Source organism: Protomyctophum parallelum (genome assembly GCF_964188405.1).
Source record: "Protomyctophum parallelum genome assembly, chromosome: 1".
Lineage (NCBI taxonomy): Eukaryota > Metazoa > Chordata > Actinopteri > Myctophiformes > Myctophidae > Protomyctophum > Protomyctophum parallelum.
Genome location: NC_139697.1, coordinates 4880574 through 4897871, shown reverse-complemented (window position 1 = coordinate 4897871; position 17298 = coordinate 4880574). Strand labels below are relative to the sequence as shown.

Below are 17298 nucleotides of genomic sequence, written 5' to 3'. Positions count from 1 at the left end.
TCATGACTCATCATGACATCACTGTGATGACAAGGCTCTTCCTTCAAGAACCTCAGATTCCCACAAGAATACTTACAAACACCATAAGTCCACATTAGGGCAATGGTTTGCGCTGCGTCAGTGTCACATCACGGCCGAGGCAATAGACAGAGAGTATAATTGATTTTCCTAGTTGACGCCCTGCCATGTATTTTAACACCTTACAAGACGTTAGCCGGCCCTGAACAAGGAGTTCCATGGGGGTCTGGAACACCGCGAAACGGACAGCCATCGTTGGCGGCGGCACAATCGGCACACTTTGTGGCCTATCGCAGCTCAAGGCCTACAAGACCAGGCGGGCACGGCTGGATCACGTGGCGGCGGCAGCGAAGCTCGACGTCCCGTTTGCGGACAAGCTCCCGACGCGGCAGGAGCAGCTCGCCGCGCTGAAAGACACCGATGTTTTTGATGTTCTGGTGGTGGGAGGCGGCGCCACCGGAGCGGGATGCGCCTTAGACGCCGTGGCGCGCAACCTCAAGACCGCGATGGTGGAAAGGAACGATTTTGCGTCGGGAACGAGCAGCCGCAGCACCAAGCTGATCCACGGAGGCGTGCGCTACCTGCAGAAAGCGCTCATGAAGCTGGACTACGAACAGTACATGATGGTGAAGGAGTCCCTCGTCGAGCGGGCCAACCTCCTGGAGAACGCTCCTCACCTCTCCGCCCTGCTGCCCATCATGCTGCCCGTATACACATGGTGGCAGCTGCCGTACTACTGGGCGGGCATCAAGATGTATGATCTGGTGGCCAGCTCGCACTGCCTGAAGAGCAGCTACGTGCTCAGCAAGTCTAAAGCCCTGGAGGAGTTCCCCATGCTGCGGCGGAACGGGCTGGCGGGGGCTATCGTCTACTACGACGGGCAGCACAACGACGCCCGCATGAACCTGGCCATCGCGCTCTCGGCCGCGCGGCACGGAGCGGCCGTGGCCAACTACACCGAGGTGCTTCACCTGCTGAAGACCGCCGATCCGGAGACGGGCCGGCGGAGGGTGTGCGGCGTCCGCTGCAGGGACGTTCTCACGGGGGACGAGTTCGACGTAAGGGCCAGGTGTGTGATCAACGCCACTGGCCCGTTCACCGACTCTCTGCGGAAGATGGACGACGGGCTGGTGGCCGACATCTGCCAGCCCAGCGCCGGCGTGCACATCGTCATCCCCGGATACTACAGTCCCAACGTCATGGGTCTGCTGGACCCGGCCACCAGCGACGGCCGCGTTATCTTCTTCCTGCCGTGGCAGAAGATGACCATAGCCGGGACCACAGACTCGCCCACCGCTGTGACGGACCACCCGGTGCCTGCCGAGGACGACATCGACTTCATCCTGAGCGAGATCCGCAACTACCTCAGCCCCGACGTGGAGGTGCGCCGGGGGGATGTGATGGCGGCGTGGAGCGGCATCCGCCCCCTGGTCAGCGACCCCAACTCGAAAGACACCCAGTCCATCTGTCGGAACCACGTGGTCCACGTCAGCGACAGTGGCTTGGTCACCATCGCGGGTGGGAAGTGGACCACCTACCGTGCCATGGCGGAGGAGACTCTGGATGCCGCCGTCAAAGCCCACGGGCTGACGGCCGGTCCCGTCCGGACGCAGGGTCTGATGCTGGAGGGGGCTAAAGGCTGGACACATACCCTCTACATTCGCCTGGTCCAGGACTATGGCATGGAAGACGAGGTGGCTCGGCACCTGGCGTCCACCTACGGGGGTAAGGCGTTCGACGTGGCCAAGCTGGGCGAGGTGACAGGGAAGAGGTGGCCCGTCATCGGCCGGAGGCTGGTGCCGGAGTTCCCCTACATCGAGAGCGAGGTGCAGTATGCCGTAACCACGGAGTACGCCTGCACCGCCGTCGACGTCATCGCCCGCCGGACACGCCTGGGCTTCCTGAATGTGCAGGCGGCCTACGAGGCGCTGCCCCGCATCGTGGAGATCATGGCCAAACACCTGGGCTGGGGCGAGGAGCAAAAGGCGGCCGAGCTGGAGGTGGCGAGGACCTTCCTGTACCGAGAGATGGGCCTCCACTGGCGCTCGGAGCAGCTGAAGAAGGCCGAGATCAGCCTGGACTACCGGGACGTGGCGCGATACAAGAACCGCTTCCAGAAGTTTGACATGGACAACAAGGGCTTCATCACCACCGTGGACGTTCAGAGGGTGCTGCAGAGCGTCGACGTCCAGATAGACGAGGACACACTGCACGACATCCTGAACGACGTGGACCTCAGCAAGAATGGAGTGGTCCAGTACGACGAGTTCCTGCAGTTGATGAGCGCCGTGAAGAAGGGCAAGGTGTCCGACAGCCGCCTGGCCGTCCTCATGAAGAAGGCTGAGCAGAGCCTGGACCAGCGGGCGCCAGTGTCCGTGGACCGCAGCGGAGGCGGGATCTAAGCGCCGTTTGTTTGGTTACGTCAGTGGTTCTCAAAGTACGGTCCGAGGTGGGACCGCCCAGGCCCAGTTGTCCTTGGAGGGGTCTTCAGCAAAACGAGGAACACTTTAAACACCATTAAATGTTTTTGCTCAAGCTCATAATGCGTCGCAATGTGCCTGATCTAAAATCTCAAAACTCAAAAGTGTAACACGGCCAGCCATTATTGAGATTAGCTGCATACTACAGATAGACACAGACCATCTTCTTGACAGCTAGGCTCCTAGGAGCAGCCCAAGGCCAAATCCCAATAACCAAAATCTTGGCCACTTGCTCACTCAAGCATGATGGCGTTATGGTGAAATTGGTGACTTGCTAAATTCTGCTAATAAACAAACCGCAATGATTCACTTTCGGACACGGTTATGTGATATCTACGCGATTGTCATATATTTCAGCAGGTCACCAATTTCACCATGATACCGCCATGCTGGAGTGACAGTGGAGTGTGAGTGAGCGAGCGGCCAAGATTTTGGTTATTGGAATTCAGCTATTATGGAATAATACAATGGAATGTTCGAAACAGAAACCATGTATTATGTGCTTATGTACAGTAAGGCTGTACCCTAGCCCTTATTTTAGGACTCGAACTTCGGCAGGAATTTTCGAGTGAACATTCGGACCAATCATGACAAACACAATTTTTCGGGCCAAAGAATTAGAAAGTAGAAAAAACGGCAGGTTACAACACGTTTTGTTCTTCTTTGTAATTATTTGGTCCAAAATATTGTGTGTGTGGTCATGATTTGTCACGACAAGAGTTGGCTTCGTATGACGATTAAAGGTCTTTAAATAAATACGTTTTGAAATGCCTATGGAGAAAATGAAATGGAATCATTTCCTGGGCCACTCGTTGTTCTGAAAGGGGGAGGGACTGAGACGCTCCATTGTGCAAAAGGATGCCTGTTTAACAGTAATCAGCAAATAAAGTAAATGTAATCAGCAGGGCGCAGCAGGGAATCGAACCCCATCCCAGTAAACCAGGAGCTCCATGCCTGTGCCAAAGTGCTTAGTTTGCGATGCAACGCAAAAACCTACCCTAGTAGGAGCCCTACCCTACCAGCCCTACCCTACCAGCAGCAAAGAATACAAAAACAGATACTTACCGTGAACCATCACGTTCTTCTGCAGATGACAGGCAGTGTCCACAAGTTAGGTGAAATGAGGTGAAATGACGGAACCGGACGAAATTGTGGCAGTCGACGCAAAAGACGCAACGCAAACGAGTGCAACAGCAGGCAGCCCGACGCAACCGCAGGAAGCCGGAACGCAAACGAGAGCAACACCATCAGTACCCTGCTTAAACACACCAGCGACAGCAAAGGACAATAAACAAGACTTGTACTCACTGCGCAGCAAGCAGCTCTTCCCAGCAGCAGCTATAGTGTACAGTTCCTACCTCAATGTCTTGTGCAGGGAGGGGGGCATCGGACTGCGACACTTCACATGGGCTCCAGGGTGGGGGTCCTCGGAAGCCTAAATTGGTGGGGCTGTGGGGCCCACAGACATGGCTCGTCTCAGGGTCCAGGGCTTAGTGCTGCCTACACCACTGGTGCAGTGACTCTTCATATTCTGGAATTACATGAAGAGAAAAGATAAGTGGCATTAGTGTTATGTAGGCCTACATCACATTAGAAACACATGTGGCTGTATAGCCTTGTCAGCCCCCACAACCCATATTTTACAACTTAACATCCCTCCCCAAGCTTACATTTTTAATATATACATTTTCCCCCCAACTTTTGAAATAGGTTTTCCCTTCAGCTTTGAATGAAGTTTAAGCCCAACATTGTATTGTGCGTTTGTGACAATACCAATTTTATATTGAAGATGAAGTGTTAGCATGTTTAACCAAATGGACCCTTACAGCTCTCAGTGTACAAATGGAACCAAATGGACCCTTGCAGCTCTCGGTGTACAAATGGAACCAAATGGACCCTTACAGCTCTCGGTGTACAAATGGAACCAAATGGACCCTTACAGCTCTCGGTGCATGTACAAATGGAACCAAATGGACCCTTACAGCTCTCGGTGTACAAATGGAACCAAATGGACCCTGTCCACTGTCTGAAGAGTTTGAATGCCAGTCAAAAAGACACGATGAGCCATATTGGAACAGTTACCTTAACTCTTGTTATAAAACTCCATATCTCAGCGGCATTCATTCACAGATCAAGTTACCCAAACTGAATCATTTAAAACAAAGCTAAAGGTTTAAGTTTAACAAGTAGTTACCTTCTTGCTACAGCCAGACGGTGTGTAACTTCTTGCTACAGACAGACAGACGGTGTGTAACTTCTTGCTACAGACAGACGGTGTGTAACTTCTCGCTACAGACAGACCAAACACACACCAGGAAGAATACATCAGAATGCTGCTTCCACACAGCCTTATATAGCTGAGGCCATCACAGGAGCCAATCAGCAGCCTGGCTCCTCCTAAACAATCAGTCACCACACTTTTTTTCAATTCAAAGGAGCTTTATTGGCATTGAGAAACGTGTGTGTGTGTGTGTGTGTGTGTGTGTGTGTGTGTGTGTGTGTGTGTGTGTGTGTGTGTGTGTGCGCGTGCGTGTGTGTTTGTTGCTGATTGGCTGATTGGCTGCAGGCCCATCACCAAATTAATGTGCACAGGGGATTTTGGAGAGGGACAGCACAAGGAGATAGACATGACTTCTGACAGGAATGCACGAGAAACTTACTTTTTAACATATATCACATTCTCGCCAAGATATATTTTCGAGTTAATAAAAAAGGAAAAAAAAATATATTTTTTATTTATATATATATATATATATATATATATAATAAAAATAAAAATAAACGAATGGTTCAAACCCATTAATTAAGATTCGAGTGCCAACCCTAACGAGCGAACATTCGAACCTTGAATGTTTGGGGACAGCCTTAATGTACAGTAGACATATTTATTCATAAAAGCACATTTTAAAACAACAGCAAGTTATGAGTGACCCAAAGTGCATTTCAATCGAGGATGACCAACAACGTGATAGCCATGATACCGCATCCATAATCCGCAAAATAAAGTTTAATCAAGGAAAATATTAAGTTTAGAGAAACGAATACATAAAATGAACATGGATATTTAAAAATAATTTAAAAGAGCATACACTTAGGAATAATTAAACTATATGCACGTAGCAGACTTGACAGAAAAGCATAAACCATGGGGCATCCTCTGATTTAAAAGAAAGAGTCTTTAAATTTGATTTATATTATTGTCTATACAGTAACAGGACGTAATGTGGGATGGGAGACTATTCCAAAGTTTAGTTCAGAGGCAGCGTCAACTACTCAAATAAGCTGACATGAAAATGTTTCAACAAGTTGATGTGAACCAAAAATGTATCAAAACTTGTACAGCAGGGGTCCTCAACTAGAAATGATGAAGGTCCACAAATATTTCTTTGAATAAGACCGAGGTCCGGTCCCATGCGTGGCGTCCATCGGAGAGCGGGGCTCTATGCCCGTTTAGTATGGTCAAGCCAAGCTTATACAAATCAGATCGCCTTCCACCCAACCAATAATGGGGTGCAGAGTACTTTTTTAAAGTTGCGAGTACAAATTGAGTGAGGTCTGCAGTCTGTCACCGAGGAGATAAGTCTGTTTGTAGTAAACAGAAGAGTTGGTTCAAAACTGCCCTAACCCACTAAACAAAATAATAAAACGTATGAGCAACTTATACAGTACACCCCCCCCCCCCACACACACACACACACACACACACGCATGCGGTCAATCAAAGTCTGTTATAATATAAAATCATAGAAATATGATTAATCTGATATATCAAATCATACAAAATATTCTCATGACCCAGTATTTATAAATACTAAGGCAGAATGACATCACTCAGCATAGAAGCATGATTTCCTTCAAGTAAGAAACAAAATATACATAAAATAAGAAATAAAAACAAATATAAAAAAGGAAAATGCAACTAAATTATGCACATGAGATTTCATTCATTATAAATTATTGAATGAAATCTCATGTGCATAATTTAGTTGCAAGCTGTAATCCATAACTCTTTCGGTGAGTATTTTAACTGTTCTGTATGGTAGAGCAGGTTAAATAACTGGTTCTCAAACCTTTGAGCCTGTGACCCAAAAGAGATAATTATGCCACAATGAATTAAAAACGGCTAACGGATTTGGTACATGTGAAACCATAATGTGGAGCTTCAACTTTCAAATGTTTGTAGTCAGCGCTGTTGAGACATTTTGACCAATAAAAAGTCATTTCTCACCACTTCTGATGCATGTGCATGTTTAGGCCTTCAAAAATGTGATTACATTTTGTGAAAAAAAAAACACTTAAAGATAAGTCATTGCATTTCAATAGGGCTTCGCACTGGTGCAGTGCACAGGCCCAAATAAGCCTAACATTTGCACGTTTTTTCAACACGTTTTTTTCAAGTGGGCCCTGATCCACAAAAGGTGGAGAACCACTGGTGTATATGGAAATAGAAGCGGGCCTAGTACAGAGTCCTGGGGGACGCCCACAGTCAACTGGCTTCAATCTTTCCCACTGAAGTAATTACAGTTCTGTTTTTGTATGCGAGTCTCCGGTAGGTCTGCGGAACTGACCAGCCACCACGTCATCAGATGATTGGCTCAGGAATGTGACAAAAACAAATAAATCTCCATGAATTCTTGGGGTGTGTGATTGATAGAAAATAAGTCATTTCTAATGTCTTGGGTGAACAACTCCTTTAAACAGTAGCATCCAATCAGAATTGGGAATCAGGATTGGCTGAGCTCAGGATTCGCTGATCCTGTCAAATAAAATAAAAACTAAAACTTCTAAAAAAATTAAATTCACCAATTCCACCAATGATATAAAAGTCTTTCAATTGGCAGCTCACCACTGGCTGACAAGTACACTACCACCTCATTGGCTGAGGTGTAGTAGTAGTAGGCGGGATGGAGCTGGTGCGTCCTCAGTTGATTGGCTGGTACGCCGGTTCGAGGGGTTTCCTCCTGAGGCAGATGTAGACTCCGCCCAGTAAGAGGATCAACATGGGCGTTCCCAGTCCAACCGCCATGATGGCGAGGACGAGAGGAGAGAAAGAGTCTACCGGAGGGCGACCGACACCCATTAACACGGTCCTAGAGAGAGAGAGAGAGAGAGAGAGAGATTAACAGTCAAGAACTGTTGTATTAATTGTAAAATACAAATACAATACAATACAATACAATACAAATACGGCGCCAATGTCATTTTGGTGTCTGGGGTACACACTTGAATAAAATATATGGCGCTAGCACCACTCAAAAACATTTATACACTAATACCAATAATGTAATTTGTCGCTGTAGAAACATGATGACTTATATTTCCTTCAACTAATAAAATAAAAACTAGTAGATGCTTATTGTGGAAAATATATGAGTGAAAGCGTATAAAACATAATGCACATGGATTGGAAAGTTTTTTTTGCTGGTAAAAAGTAGTTTGTTACCGACTCAGGTAGTTGATTAGTGTTAATGTTAGTTAGTTAACCCATTCTGACTGGGCACCCATTTTGGTGTTGGCATCATGTTATGCTTTAGCTATTGAAAAATAGCAGATCTACAAGCTCATATCGCGCCACCGAGTGGCGCGATACGAGCTTGTAGGTCTGCTATTTTTTGAAAAATCGAAGAACGACTGACATTTTTAGAATCTGATCTCAGGTCAGAATGGGTTAATCAGACCAGTGTGTGTCCGGCGAAAACCTCGGATGAATCTGATCTCAGGTCAGAATGGGTTAATTAGTGGGTTACAGGTGAGGTCAGTGGTGTTTACCAGCTCAGATAGTTGGTGGCGGCGTAAAACGGATCTCCAGTGATGCTGAAGCTGATGTTGAGCGCCGTGGTTGTGGGTTTGGGTCCGTAGAAGGCCAGAACCAGGCCTGAGGGCGTCGCTGCCTGGCTCACGGGCACGGGCTGGCTGTGGCCACAGGGCGTGGCGTCCTCGAACACAGGAAGTGACTTGCGATACGCCACTGGCTTCCATTGGACAAAACCTTCTGGAGAGGAGGAGTTAGACTCCACCCACTGAGACACCTGAGGAGGGTACCAGGAGTTAGCAATTTACAATTTACAATTTAGGCATTTAGCAGACGCTCTTAATCCAGAGCGACTTACAATAATCAAGAACAAAAGCATGGGAATACATCACAAAAGCATTTATCATAAAACATGCGTAAGCTAAGAAAGTAACAGTGGAATATCTATTTTATGAGACTATACATATAAACTATATATATTTACTACTATGCTATACATACATGTACTATGGCGTGCTATGACTATATACAATGCAATTATAGTGCTGTCTACATAACTGCTATAAGTCTGTATCAGATGCTATCTAAGTCTACAGAAATGCTATCTAAGGGGGTAGGGTAAGTGCTATGGGCCATGTTAGCAATCATAAGTTGTGGCTTAATAGTCCCTGTGCGTAACTGTAGTCAAATATGTTTAATTCAGGATGATAGCCCAAACTATATTTAGTTCAGTGATCATGGAGATTAAAGAATGGCTCAGAAACTGTGTTCACATACACTATTCCAAAGGCTCAGACTGCCAAGGATGGCTTTTATACTATGGATGGTGCTCTTGAATATCCTTCCTATGCTCCACCCCCCTGTGCAGCGAGACAAGCAAAAATCTCCTCCCACTCCCACCCATGCTATAGACTTTTTTACTTCCTCATATTTCTCTTCCTTGTATGGTTGCATTGGTTGCACTTTCGGTGTGACCAGCATTCAATCTTCAATGGGCTCTAAATGGATTACATGGACAGTTTTAAATGCACGACAAACGGCTCTCTCATTACCAACGATCCGGTGTGTGATCATAGTGAAGATGAATATTATGTGACTAAAACACATGGACGGCGATTCTGGCGTGTCTGGGCTATTTTTGTTAAATGTTTGTGGCAGTAAATTACTTTTTAACCCATTCTGACCGGGCACCCATTTTGGTGTCGGCATCATGTTATGCTTTAGCTATTGAAAAATAGCAGATCTACAAGCTCATATCGCGCCACCGAGTGGCGCGATACGAGCTTGTAGGTCTGCTATTTTTGAAGAAATCGAAGAGCGACTGACATTTTTAGAATCTGATCTCAGGTCAGAATGGGTTAATCAGACCAGTGTGTGTCTAGTGGAAAACCTCGTATGAATCTGATCTCAGGTCAGAATGGGTTCATCAGACCAGTGTGTGTCCAGCGGAAACCTCGTATGAATCTGATCTCAGGTCAGAATGGGTTAATATAGAGCAAAACCGAAACAGAACTTGGATAGAGCCCTGAGGTACTCCCCACGACAATGTTCTTAAGAGGCAGACACGCCCACCTTGAAAACAGAGGGCGTGTACTCGTCGTCGATGGAGCGTCCAATCGCCACTGTGTCCAGAGGATGGGCCCCGCCCACCGCCTGCAGCTCCAGGGAGAACCTGCTGTGATTGGCTCTGGCCAACACGCCGTCTAGGCACACCTTCACCTGGGAGGAGTTAGCGTTGTGGAGGAGGCGGGGCCAGGCCTCAGCCCGCCCACCCGAGCCAAAGGCAGAAAACTGAAGAGAACACAGAGATGATTGGTGAATTTAACTTAAAGGTATATTCAGTGATTTCACTCAAAAAACCTTAGGTTTCGTTTTTGGCTGTGGGACCCAGCCTTTCGTCCAATCAGGATAGAGAGTCAAAAACGAAACCTAAGGTTTTTTGACCCCCAGGGGTTAACTGGGGACAGGGAGGAACTCCTTATATGGTCAGCACACTCTATAGTAGGGAGGATTATCACAACAAAACAAAAAAATAAGTGATATTTGAATTAAGTGAAATCACTGAATATACCTTTAACTGCAGTAAAGTAGCAGTCTAGCAGATGGTTGATTAAAGGTTTTATGACATTCATTTTCATTTATTTTTATTTTATCTTTTAGGTTTTATGACCTCAATTACACCCAAAAAACCTGAACTTTGAACATTCAGTGGATTTTCTGTGGTCTGAAGTTTTCTTTGGGGTTTTTTGGGCCTTTTGAGCTACAATGAAAACAGGCAACACAGTGAAACAGTGACATCTGCTGGCAAATCCCATTGACATATATGGGATTTGCAGTAAGTGATGTCACTTACTGCCGGCAAATCAGAGCACCTGTTTGAGCCAGAAAACCCCAGATCACAGAAAATCTACTGAATGTTAAAAGTTCATGTTTTTTGGGTGCAATTGAGATTAGAAAACCTAAAAAAAACAAGAACAATTCCCAAACCTTTTTTTTAATGTCACAATCCCTTTAAATAGTTTATTAATGAATTACGTTAATTATTTATTATATAAATATAGTTAGTTAATTAAGATAGTTAAGTAGATAGTTAAAGGTGATGTAAGTGATATTTTCTGTTATAAAAGGTTAAAGCTAATATATTTTTGATAGTAATCATTGCTGTAGAGAGTTTTCTCAGTAACTATAACTCAGGTACTATAAAGGCCAAAGGGCTTCCCCATCTCACCAACTCTTTAATAAACATAAAATAGATTTTCATGTGGGTTGCCAATTTCATTCAATCAGGAGAGAGAACCAATCATTTGACAGGATTCCAATTTCACTTGTTTAACCAAAAGTGATAGTACCCACAAGCTTTGTGGAACATAGCCTACACAAAGTTCACCTAACTTTGCTACTACAGGGAAAACATGCTCATGTACACATGATGCTCTTTTTTACAATTTACAATTTACAATTTAGGCATTTAGCAGACGCTCTTAATCCAGAGCGACTTACATTTAAGCAAGAACAAAAGCATGGGAATACATCACATAAAAGCATTTATCATGAAACATGCTTAAGCTAAGAAAGTAACAGTGGAATATCTATATAATGAAACTATACATACACTATACATATTTATTTACTACTATGCTATACATATGTACTATGGCGTGCTATGACTATATACAATACAATTATAGTGCTGTCTACGTAACATGCTATAAGTCTGTGTCAAATGCTATCTAAGCCAACAGAAATGCTATCTAAGGGGTTAGGGTAAGTGCTATGGGCCATGATGGAGTCTGAAAAGGTCTTTGTTTGCTCTTTTTGCACTCAATATTCTATCCCTTTGTTTGCTGTGTTTGCTGTTATGCTGCTGCATTAAATAAGTTTTACTCTTATGTACCTGTACACAAGACGTAACAATAAAGTACAACCTTGAACCTTGAGCACAAGACACGATGCTATGATCTTTTATGCGGGTGTTGCAGTCAGAAAATAGCCACTTAACCCATTCTGACCTGAGATCAGATTCATACGAGGTTTCCGCCGGACACACACTGGTCTGATGAACCCATTCTGACCTGAGATCAGATTCTAAAAATGTCAGTCGCTCTTCGATTTTTCAAAAATAGCAGACCTACAAGCTCGTATCGCGCCACTCGGTGGCGCGATATGAGCTTGTAGATCTGCTATTTTTCAATAGCTAAAGCATAACATGATGCCGACACCAAAATGGGTGCCCGGTCAGAATGGGTTAAGTCCCACCAAAATACAGTTTAGTCGGCTAAATCAACAGTACATGTACTGTAGTCAACCAAAACGAGACTAGAACTACAACATTTCAGATGACTAAACTGTGACTGAAACCAATTATACATTTACACGTCTAAAACTACATTACAATGTGCTGTCAAAATGAACACTGCACTGGTCTCACCTGCAGACACAAGGATCCGTTGGCAAAGCTGGGGCTGGCGGTCTCTCCACAGAGACGTACGGTGGGGGCGGCTGGGTCCACGCTGCTGCTGTTCTCCTGAAGGGTCCAGCGGAAGTTCTGGAGGCGGTATGGGTCCAGGAAACTGGAGGGTGGGACGCTGTGTGGGTCCGCTGTGTCGTTAACGTCATCATACTCCCATAGCTGGAGAGGACGTCAGGATTGGATAGGATAGGATAGGACGGTGTTGGCACGAGTGAGGAGAAGAGACAAGGAGAGGAGAAGACGACACAAGAGAGGAAGGGGTTAATTATCATCCATTAGTTCCATAATATAAGAAATACATCAAAGTATTTCAACTTAAAATGTTAAAAGTAAATCAAGATTCCTTGTGCTAAAGATCACATGGATGGGACATTATCTGTGCGCGTGCACATGCGCGCGCACACACACACACACACAACACACAGTACATTTATTAACTTCAATCTTACTGTGGCGAAAACTAAGGCAGTACTGTGGAGAATGCTGCTCTCTGGCTCCACCCGCAGGCTGCCACTGGTATTTTGTGCCAAGAAGGGAATCCAGTCCACCTACAACATGCAGAACAAATAATACAGGGAGAAACAACTCAAACATTAAATAAGTATGTCAAAGAGAACGTAAAAAAATCTGTACAAAATCTATATATAGGTATATATATATGTGTGTATAACGTCCCAACAGCGTGCCTGCCACAGGGAAAGTATAGTCTGCATAGAAGACTATTTAACACTTATCTTAACAAAAGAAAATCTATTCCTGCACCTTTTTGATGTTTTTATTTGTTTACTCCTTACCTCGAGTATGAAATAAAATTTGAAATACATTTATAATGCCTCTGCGACAGTCATTAAAATGAGAATGAATGTGGGTGTAGTTCCTGACCTGGACACGAGAGGCAGCAGTGTTGGTGTGAACCAGCAGGAGAGTTGGCGCTGCCAGGCTACACAACAGGAAGTGCAGTGTGTCGTTGTTGCCTTGTGCGCGCACATGCAGCAAAGTGACGCCAGGGGGCGCTGGGGAGACTGACGTGTTCCAACCTGGGTTCAACTCCACTGAGAGCTGCAGGGAAAACCGTGTGTTAATGACATGTTACTATCATGTAACTATCGATTTGTTTATTATCGATTATTCCATTGATTAGTTTTTGTGTGAAGTGAGGGGCACCCACTGTGGCTGCCACATGACATCACTGCTAAAATAAAACATTAAAAGTCCATAGACTTAGTTGGCTGGGGTTGTTTTTTCTTCTCCAAACATTAAAAGTCCATAGACCTGGCTGCCATATTACAGAATTTCTGAAAGCCAGATATCGGAGGGTCTAGTGCCTCTCAAAACACTCTTCACCTATTGTCCAGATTGTCGATCGATATATGGCCATATCGATTAATTGAATGCACCACTGTCAAGTACTGTAGGCTACTTAAGTAAAAAATGTAGGTATGTGTAGGCCTAGCTCTGTTCCATAACCTTCCGCTTCGCAGAAGGCTATGGGACTTTCAGTTTTAAATCTCAAATCGAAATCAGACCAGCCTCTCCTCTTTAGTGGAAATCTCACGAACGTTTGACCTACTCACCAATACAAACACGGGTTGTGTCAATAGAAAGCTACTTTCCTTAGTGGAAGCACTCTGAGCCCCCCCCCCCCCCCCCCACCACCACACGTATAAACTGTACTTTTTGGCCAAAAGGGGATTTTGTTTCCACCGGGAAAAAAAACATTTTTAGTTACTCCGCTGCGCCCTCTACTGATATTGCCCAGAGAACTGCCTCATAGAGAATATTTTTCCTCTGGTGGAAAAAAATCCCTTTCTGGCCAAAAAGTACCGTTTATACGTGTGGTGCGGGGGGGGGGGGGGGGGGGGGGGGGGGCTCAGAGTGCGTCCACTAAGGAAAGTAGGCTTTCTATTGACACAACCCGTGTCTGTATTGGTGAGTAGGTCAAACGTTTGTGAGATTTCCACTAAAGAGGAGAGGCTGGTCTGATTTCGATTTGAGATTTAAAACTGAAAGTCCCATAGCCTTCTGCGAAGCGGAAGGTTATGGAACAGAGCTAGCGTAGGCCTACTTTATTTGAGTTGAGTATTTCCTATTTCCAATACTTTTACTTCTACTCCAGCACATCTCAGAGGCAAATATTGTACTTTTGTTTTATTCCACTACATTAATTTGAAAACATTAGTTACTATAGTTATTTTTGGGGATTTTGATTAATATTACAAAACATTATATTACCCATATTAGCTGCATACAATCCCACCATTTGAAAATAGTACTATGATAATTGTACTGTGATAATGGGTACAGTGCTGTGAAAACGGGTAGGCCTACAGATATTGCATATCCAGAGGAGGAATCAGCCTAGTTGCAGTATAAATGTACAGTAGGCTATATTAATGTAGTTATATACTGTGTGTATAGTGTGGCTGTCTGTCTGTCAAATCAGTCATCAGACAAATATGTCTGATGACTGATGAAGTCACCAAGAACTAGGAAGTGAAACCTACTTCAACATCATGGTTAAATATGATTAAAATACACCTTGATGTGGCTCACACATGGAAAACGGTGTTATGTTTCATGTTCAACACATCTGAAGCGAAATGTAAACAAACGAAATGTAAATGTCTTTGTTACAATGTAATAGTAACAGACTCACATTTAATCTTCATCCTTAAAAACAAACAAAAAACACATTTCTAAACACAAAATAAGGTCGATTGTTTATCCATATTTGTACCATTTACTCACATTTCTTGTGTAAGTGTCGCCGCCTATAAAAGCAGAAGAAACGTTAAAAATGGAGAGTAAAATCCAGAGGTGTTTTGTGCTGACGGCCATCTTTGTTGTGATGACCCAGTCACGTGACTCTTCGGTCACCTGACTGGCGTGCGCCGAATAGAACAGATCTACAAGCTCACAGTGCCCACGCGTTGCGTGCTTGTAGATCTGTTCTTTTTGGCAAGTGAAGGAAATGTTTTTAATTCTCGTAAAAGTGTCATAATTCGAGCCTGTATTTTGAAAAATGTTCCAAAGAGCACGTTCCAAAGATTATAGATTTATTATTCAGTTTAGAATGTAGCATTATTCAAATTATAAATGTATTATTCATAGTTTAGTCTTTAGATGTAGCATATTAGAGTTTAGATGTAGCATATTATTTAAATTATAGTTTTATTATTCAGAGTTTAGCTGTAGTGTAGCATATTATTCAAATTATATTTTTATTAATCGGTTAGGATGTAGTATAGATATAGCCTAGATGTTTGATTCAAATAATGGCTTTGGCAGTGGCACACCTTTCCAACTTTTCAGTTTCTTTATAAAAAATGTATAAAGAAACAGAAAAATTGGAAAGGTGTGAATGTATTAGCTATACATGATTGCCACCTAGTGGCCACATTTGGTATCCCCGTTAAAACTCTTGCAACAAAATTAATCTTGAACGCAATTAAGATCAGAACGATGGTTAATAGAGGCCATAATCAGGTTCATTATCTATTTCATTCTTATACATTCTCTCATTGGGTTAATAACTTCTGAAATTATAGCAAAATTAAACTGTTACTCGTTTTGCTGGGGAGCTGGCCCCCCTTCAGGTCTCGACTCTGGACCTCACTTTTTTTTTTTTTTTTTTAAGATATTTTTTTGCGGCTTACGCCTTTTATTGATTTTTGAAAGGACAGACAGTAGGCTGACAGGAAACGGGAGAGAGATGGGGGGATGACATGCAGTAAAGGCCGTGTCGGGTCCGGGAGTCGAACCCGCGGCACACTGCGACTGGATTACCAGTCCGGTGCCCAGACCGTTACGCTACGGCCTGGGCCAACTCTGGACCTCACTTTGAGAACCATTTTGTCTACAGATTACTGACAAAATCATTTTCCTTCCCATAACAGTGTTTCTGTTTGGTGTGTAGGCTACTCCTAAGGATGGAGTAGAATTGATCTATCAGTATTGAGTATGAAGGACCGCAATGGAAACAAGCCAATAGGATGGTTTAAATCCTCTTACAGACCTTGCATTGATCAGTACTTTCCTGTGCTTTTTTTCTGCAAAGCGTTAATAAAGTATTCAATCAATAAATGGATAGCCAACAGAACAACAGTGTCAGAATTCTCATAAACCATTGGTTCTCAAAGTGGGGTCCAGGGACCCCTGGGGGTCCTTGAGGAGGTTCCAGGGGGTCCCCAGCTAAATTAGTTGATATGCCATCAACATCAGTGTGAACAGCAGTGGCTCAGGAGGTAGAGCAGTGGTCTTGAAATCCAAAGGTTCCAGGTTCAATCCCCAGCTCCTCCTGGCTACGTGTTGAAGTGTCCTTGAGCAAGACACTGAACCCCTAAGCAAAAGGCATTGGTCTCAGAGGCTACTGAACCACTATCTGCTCCCGATATGTGGCACCTTGCATAGTTTCCTCTGCCATCCATCCATAGTTGAATTGGTGAATGTCAAATACATCGAAAAGCGCTTTTGAGGAAAGCTCTATATAATTTCAGTCTATTCACCACTTTAACCATATACATTGTAGGCTACATGTAGGAGCCATTGACAAGAAAATGCTTGATTAACATTGTTATAACCAGCGTACATATAATAGAAAATAACATAAGTGTTCATCTTTTTATCCCAGTTTGAATGAATCCAACACATTGGAAATTAAAAAGCAGCAACACGAGAACTAGATCAGAACCGTTTACTTGTTTTTTCTAAAGCAAACCCAGTGAATTATCAGTTTATAAATAATACGAAAACATCAACCAATAAATAAAACAAAATAAGCATGATAAAAAAAATCCATACTGTGAAATCAATAAATAACAGTAGCTTCAAACACATTCACATAAAAAACATGATCAATAATTATTATTTAATGCACAAACGAGAAAGGCTGAGGTTCTTCTGACACCCCATTCTGACTATGAGCAAAGAGATTCTATAACTCCCAATAAGTCCCATAGTAACAGCCATTTTGGAGTGATGATGTAACTCCCGGTTGCTTAAACATAAAAAAATCACACCAGTGTGAACCAAGTGGTGCAACTCTGTATCGTTTGCGTCCAGCAGGTGGCAGCCATGTC

At 44.0% G+C, this 17298-nt stretch overlaps 2 protein-coding genes across 2 annotated transcripts; one reads left to right on the top strand and one right to left on the bottom strand.

The window, feature by feature from the left end:
* Positions 1–236: 236 nt before the first annotated feature.
* On the top strand, positions 237–2420 carry LOC310874457 (glycerol-3-phosphate dehydrogenase, mitochondrial-like; the record flags this gene model as incomplete). Its single annotated transcript, XM_083787265.1, has 1 exon — positions 237–2420. One exon carries the CDS (start codon positions 237–239, stop codon positions 2418–2420), a length of 2184 nt encoding a protein of 727 aa, XP_083643391.1.
* A 4066-nt stretch (positions 2421–6486) lies between these two features.
* Positions 6487–15058, bottom strand: glmp (glycosylated lysosomal membrane protein; the record flags this gene model as incomplete). The annotated part of the gene is made up of 7 exons (XM_083764076.1): positions 6487–7588; positions 8268–8527; positions 9823–10041; positions 12179–12379; positions 12670–12768; positions 13103–13279; positions 14969–15058. The coding sequence occupies 7 exons, from the start codon at positions 15056–15058 to the stop codon at positions 7420–7422; spliced, it is 1215 nt and encodes a 404-aa protein (XP_083620202.1). The 3' UTR covers positions 6487–7419.
* Positions 15059–17298: the final 2240 nt, after the last annotated feature.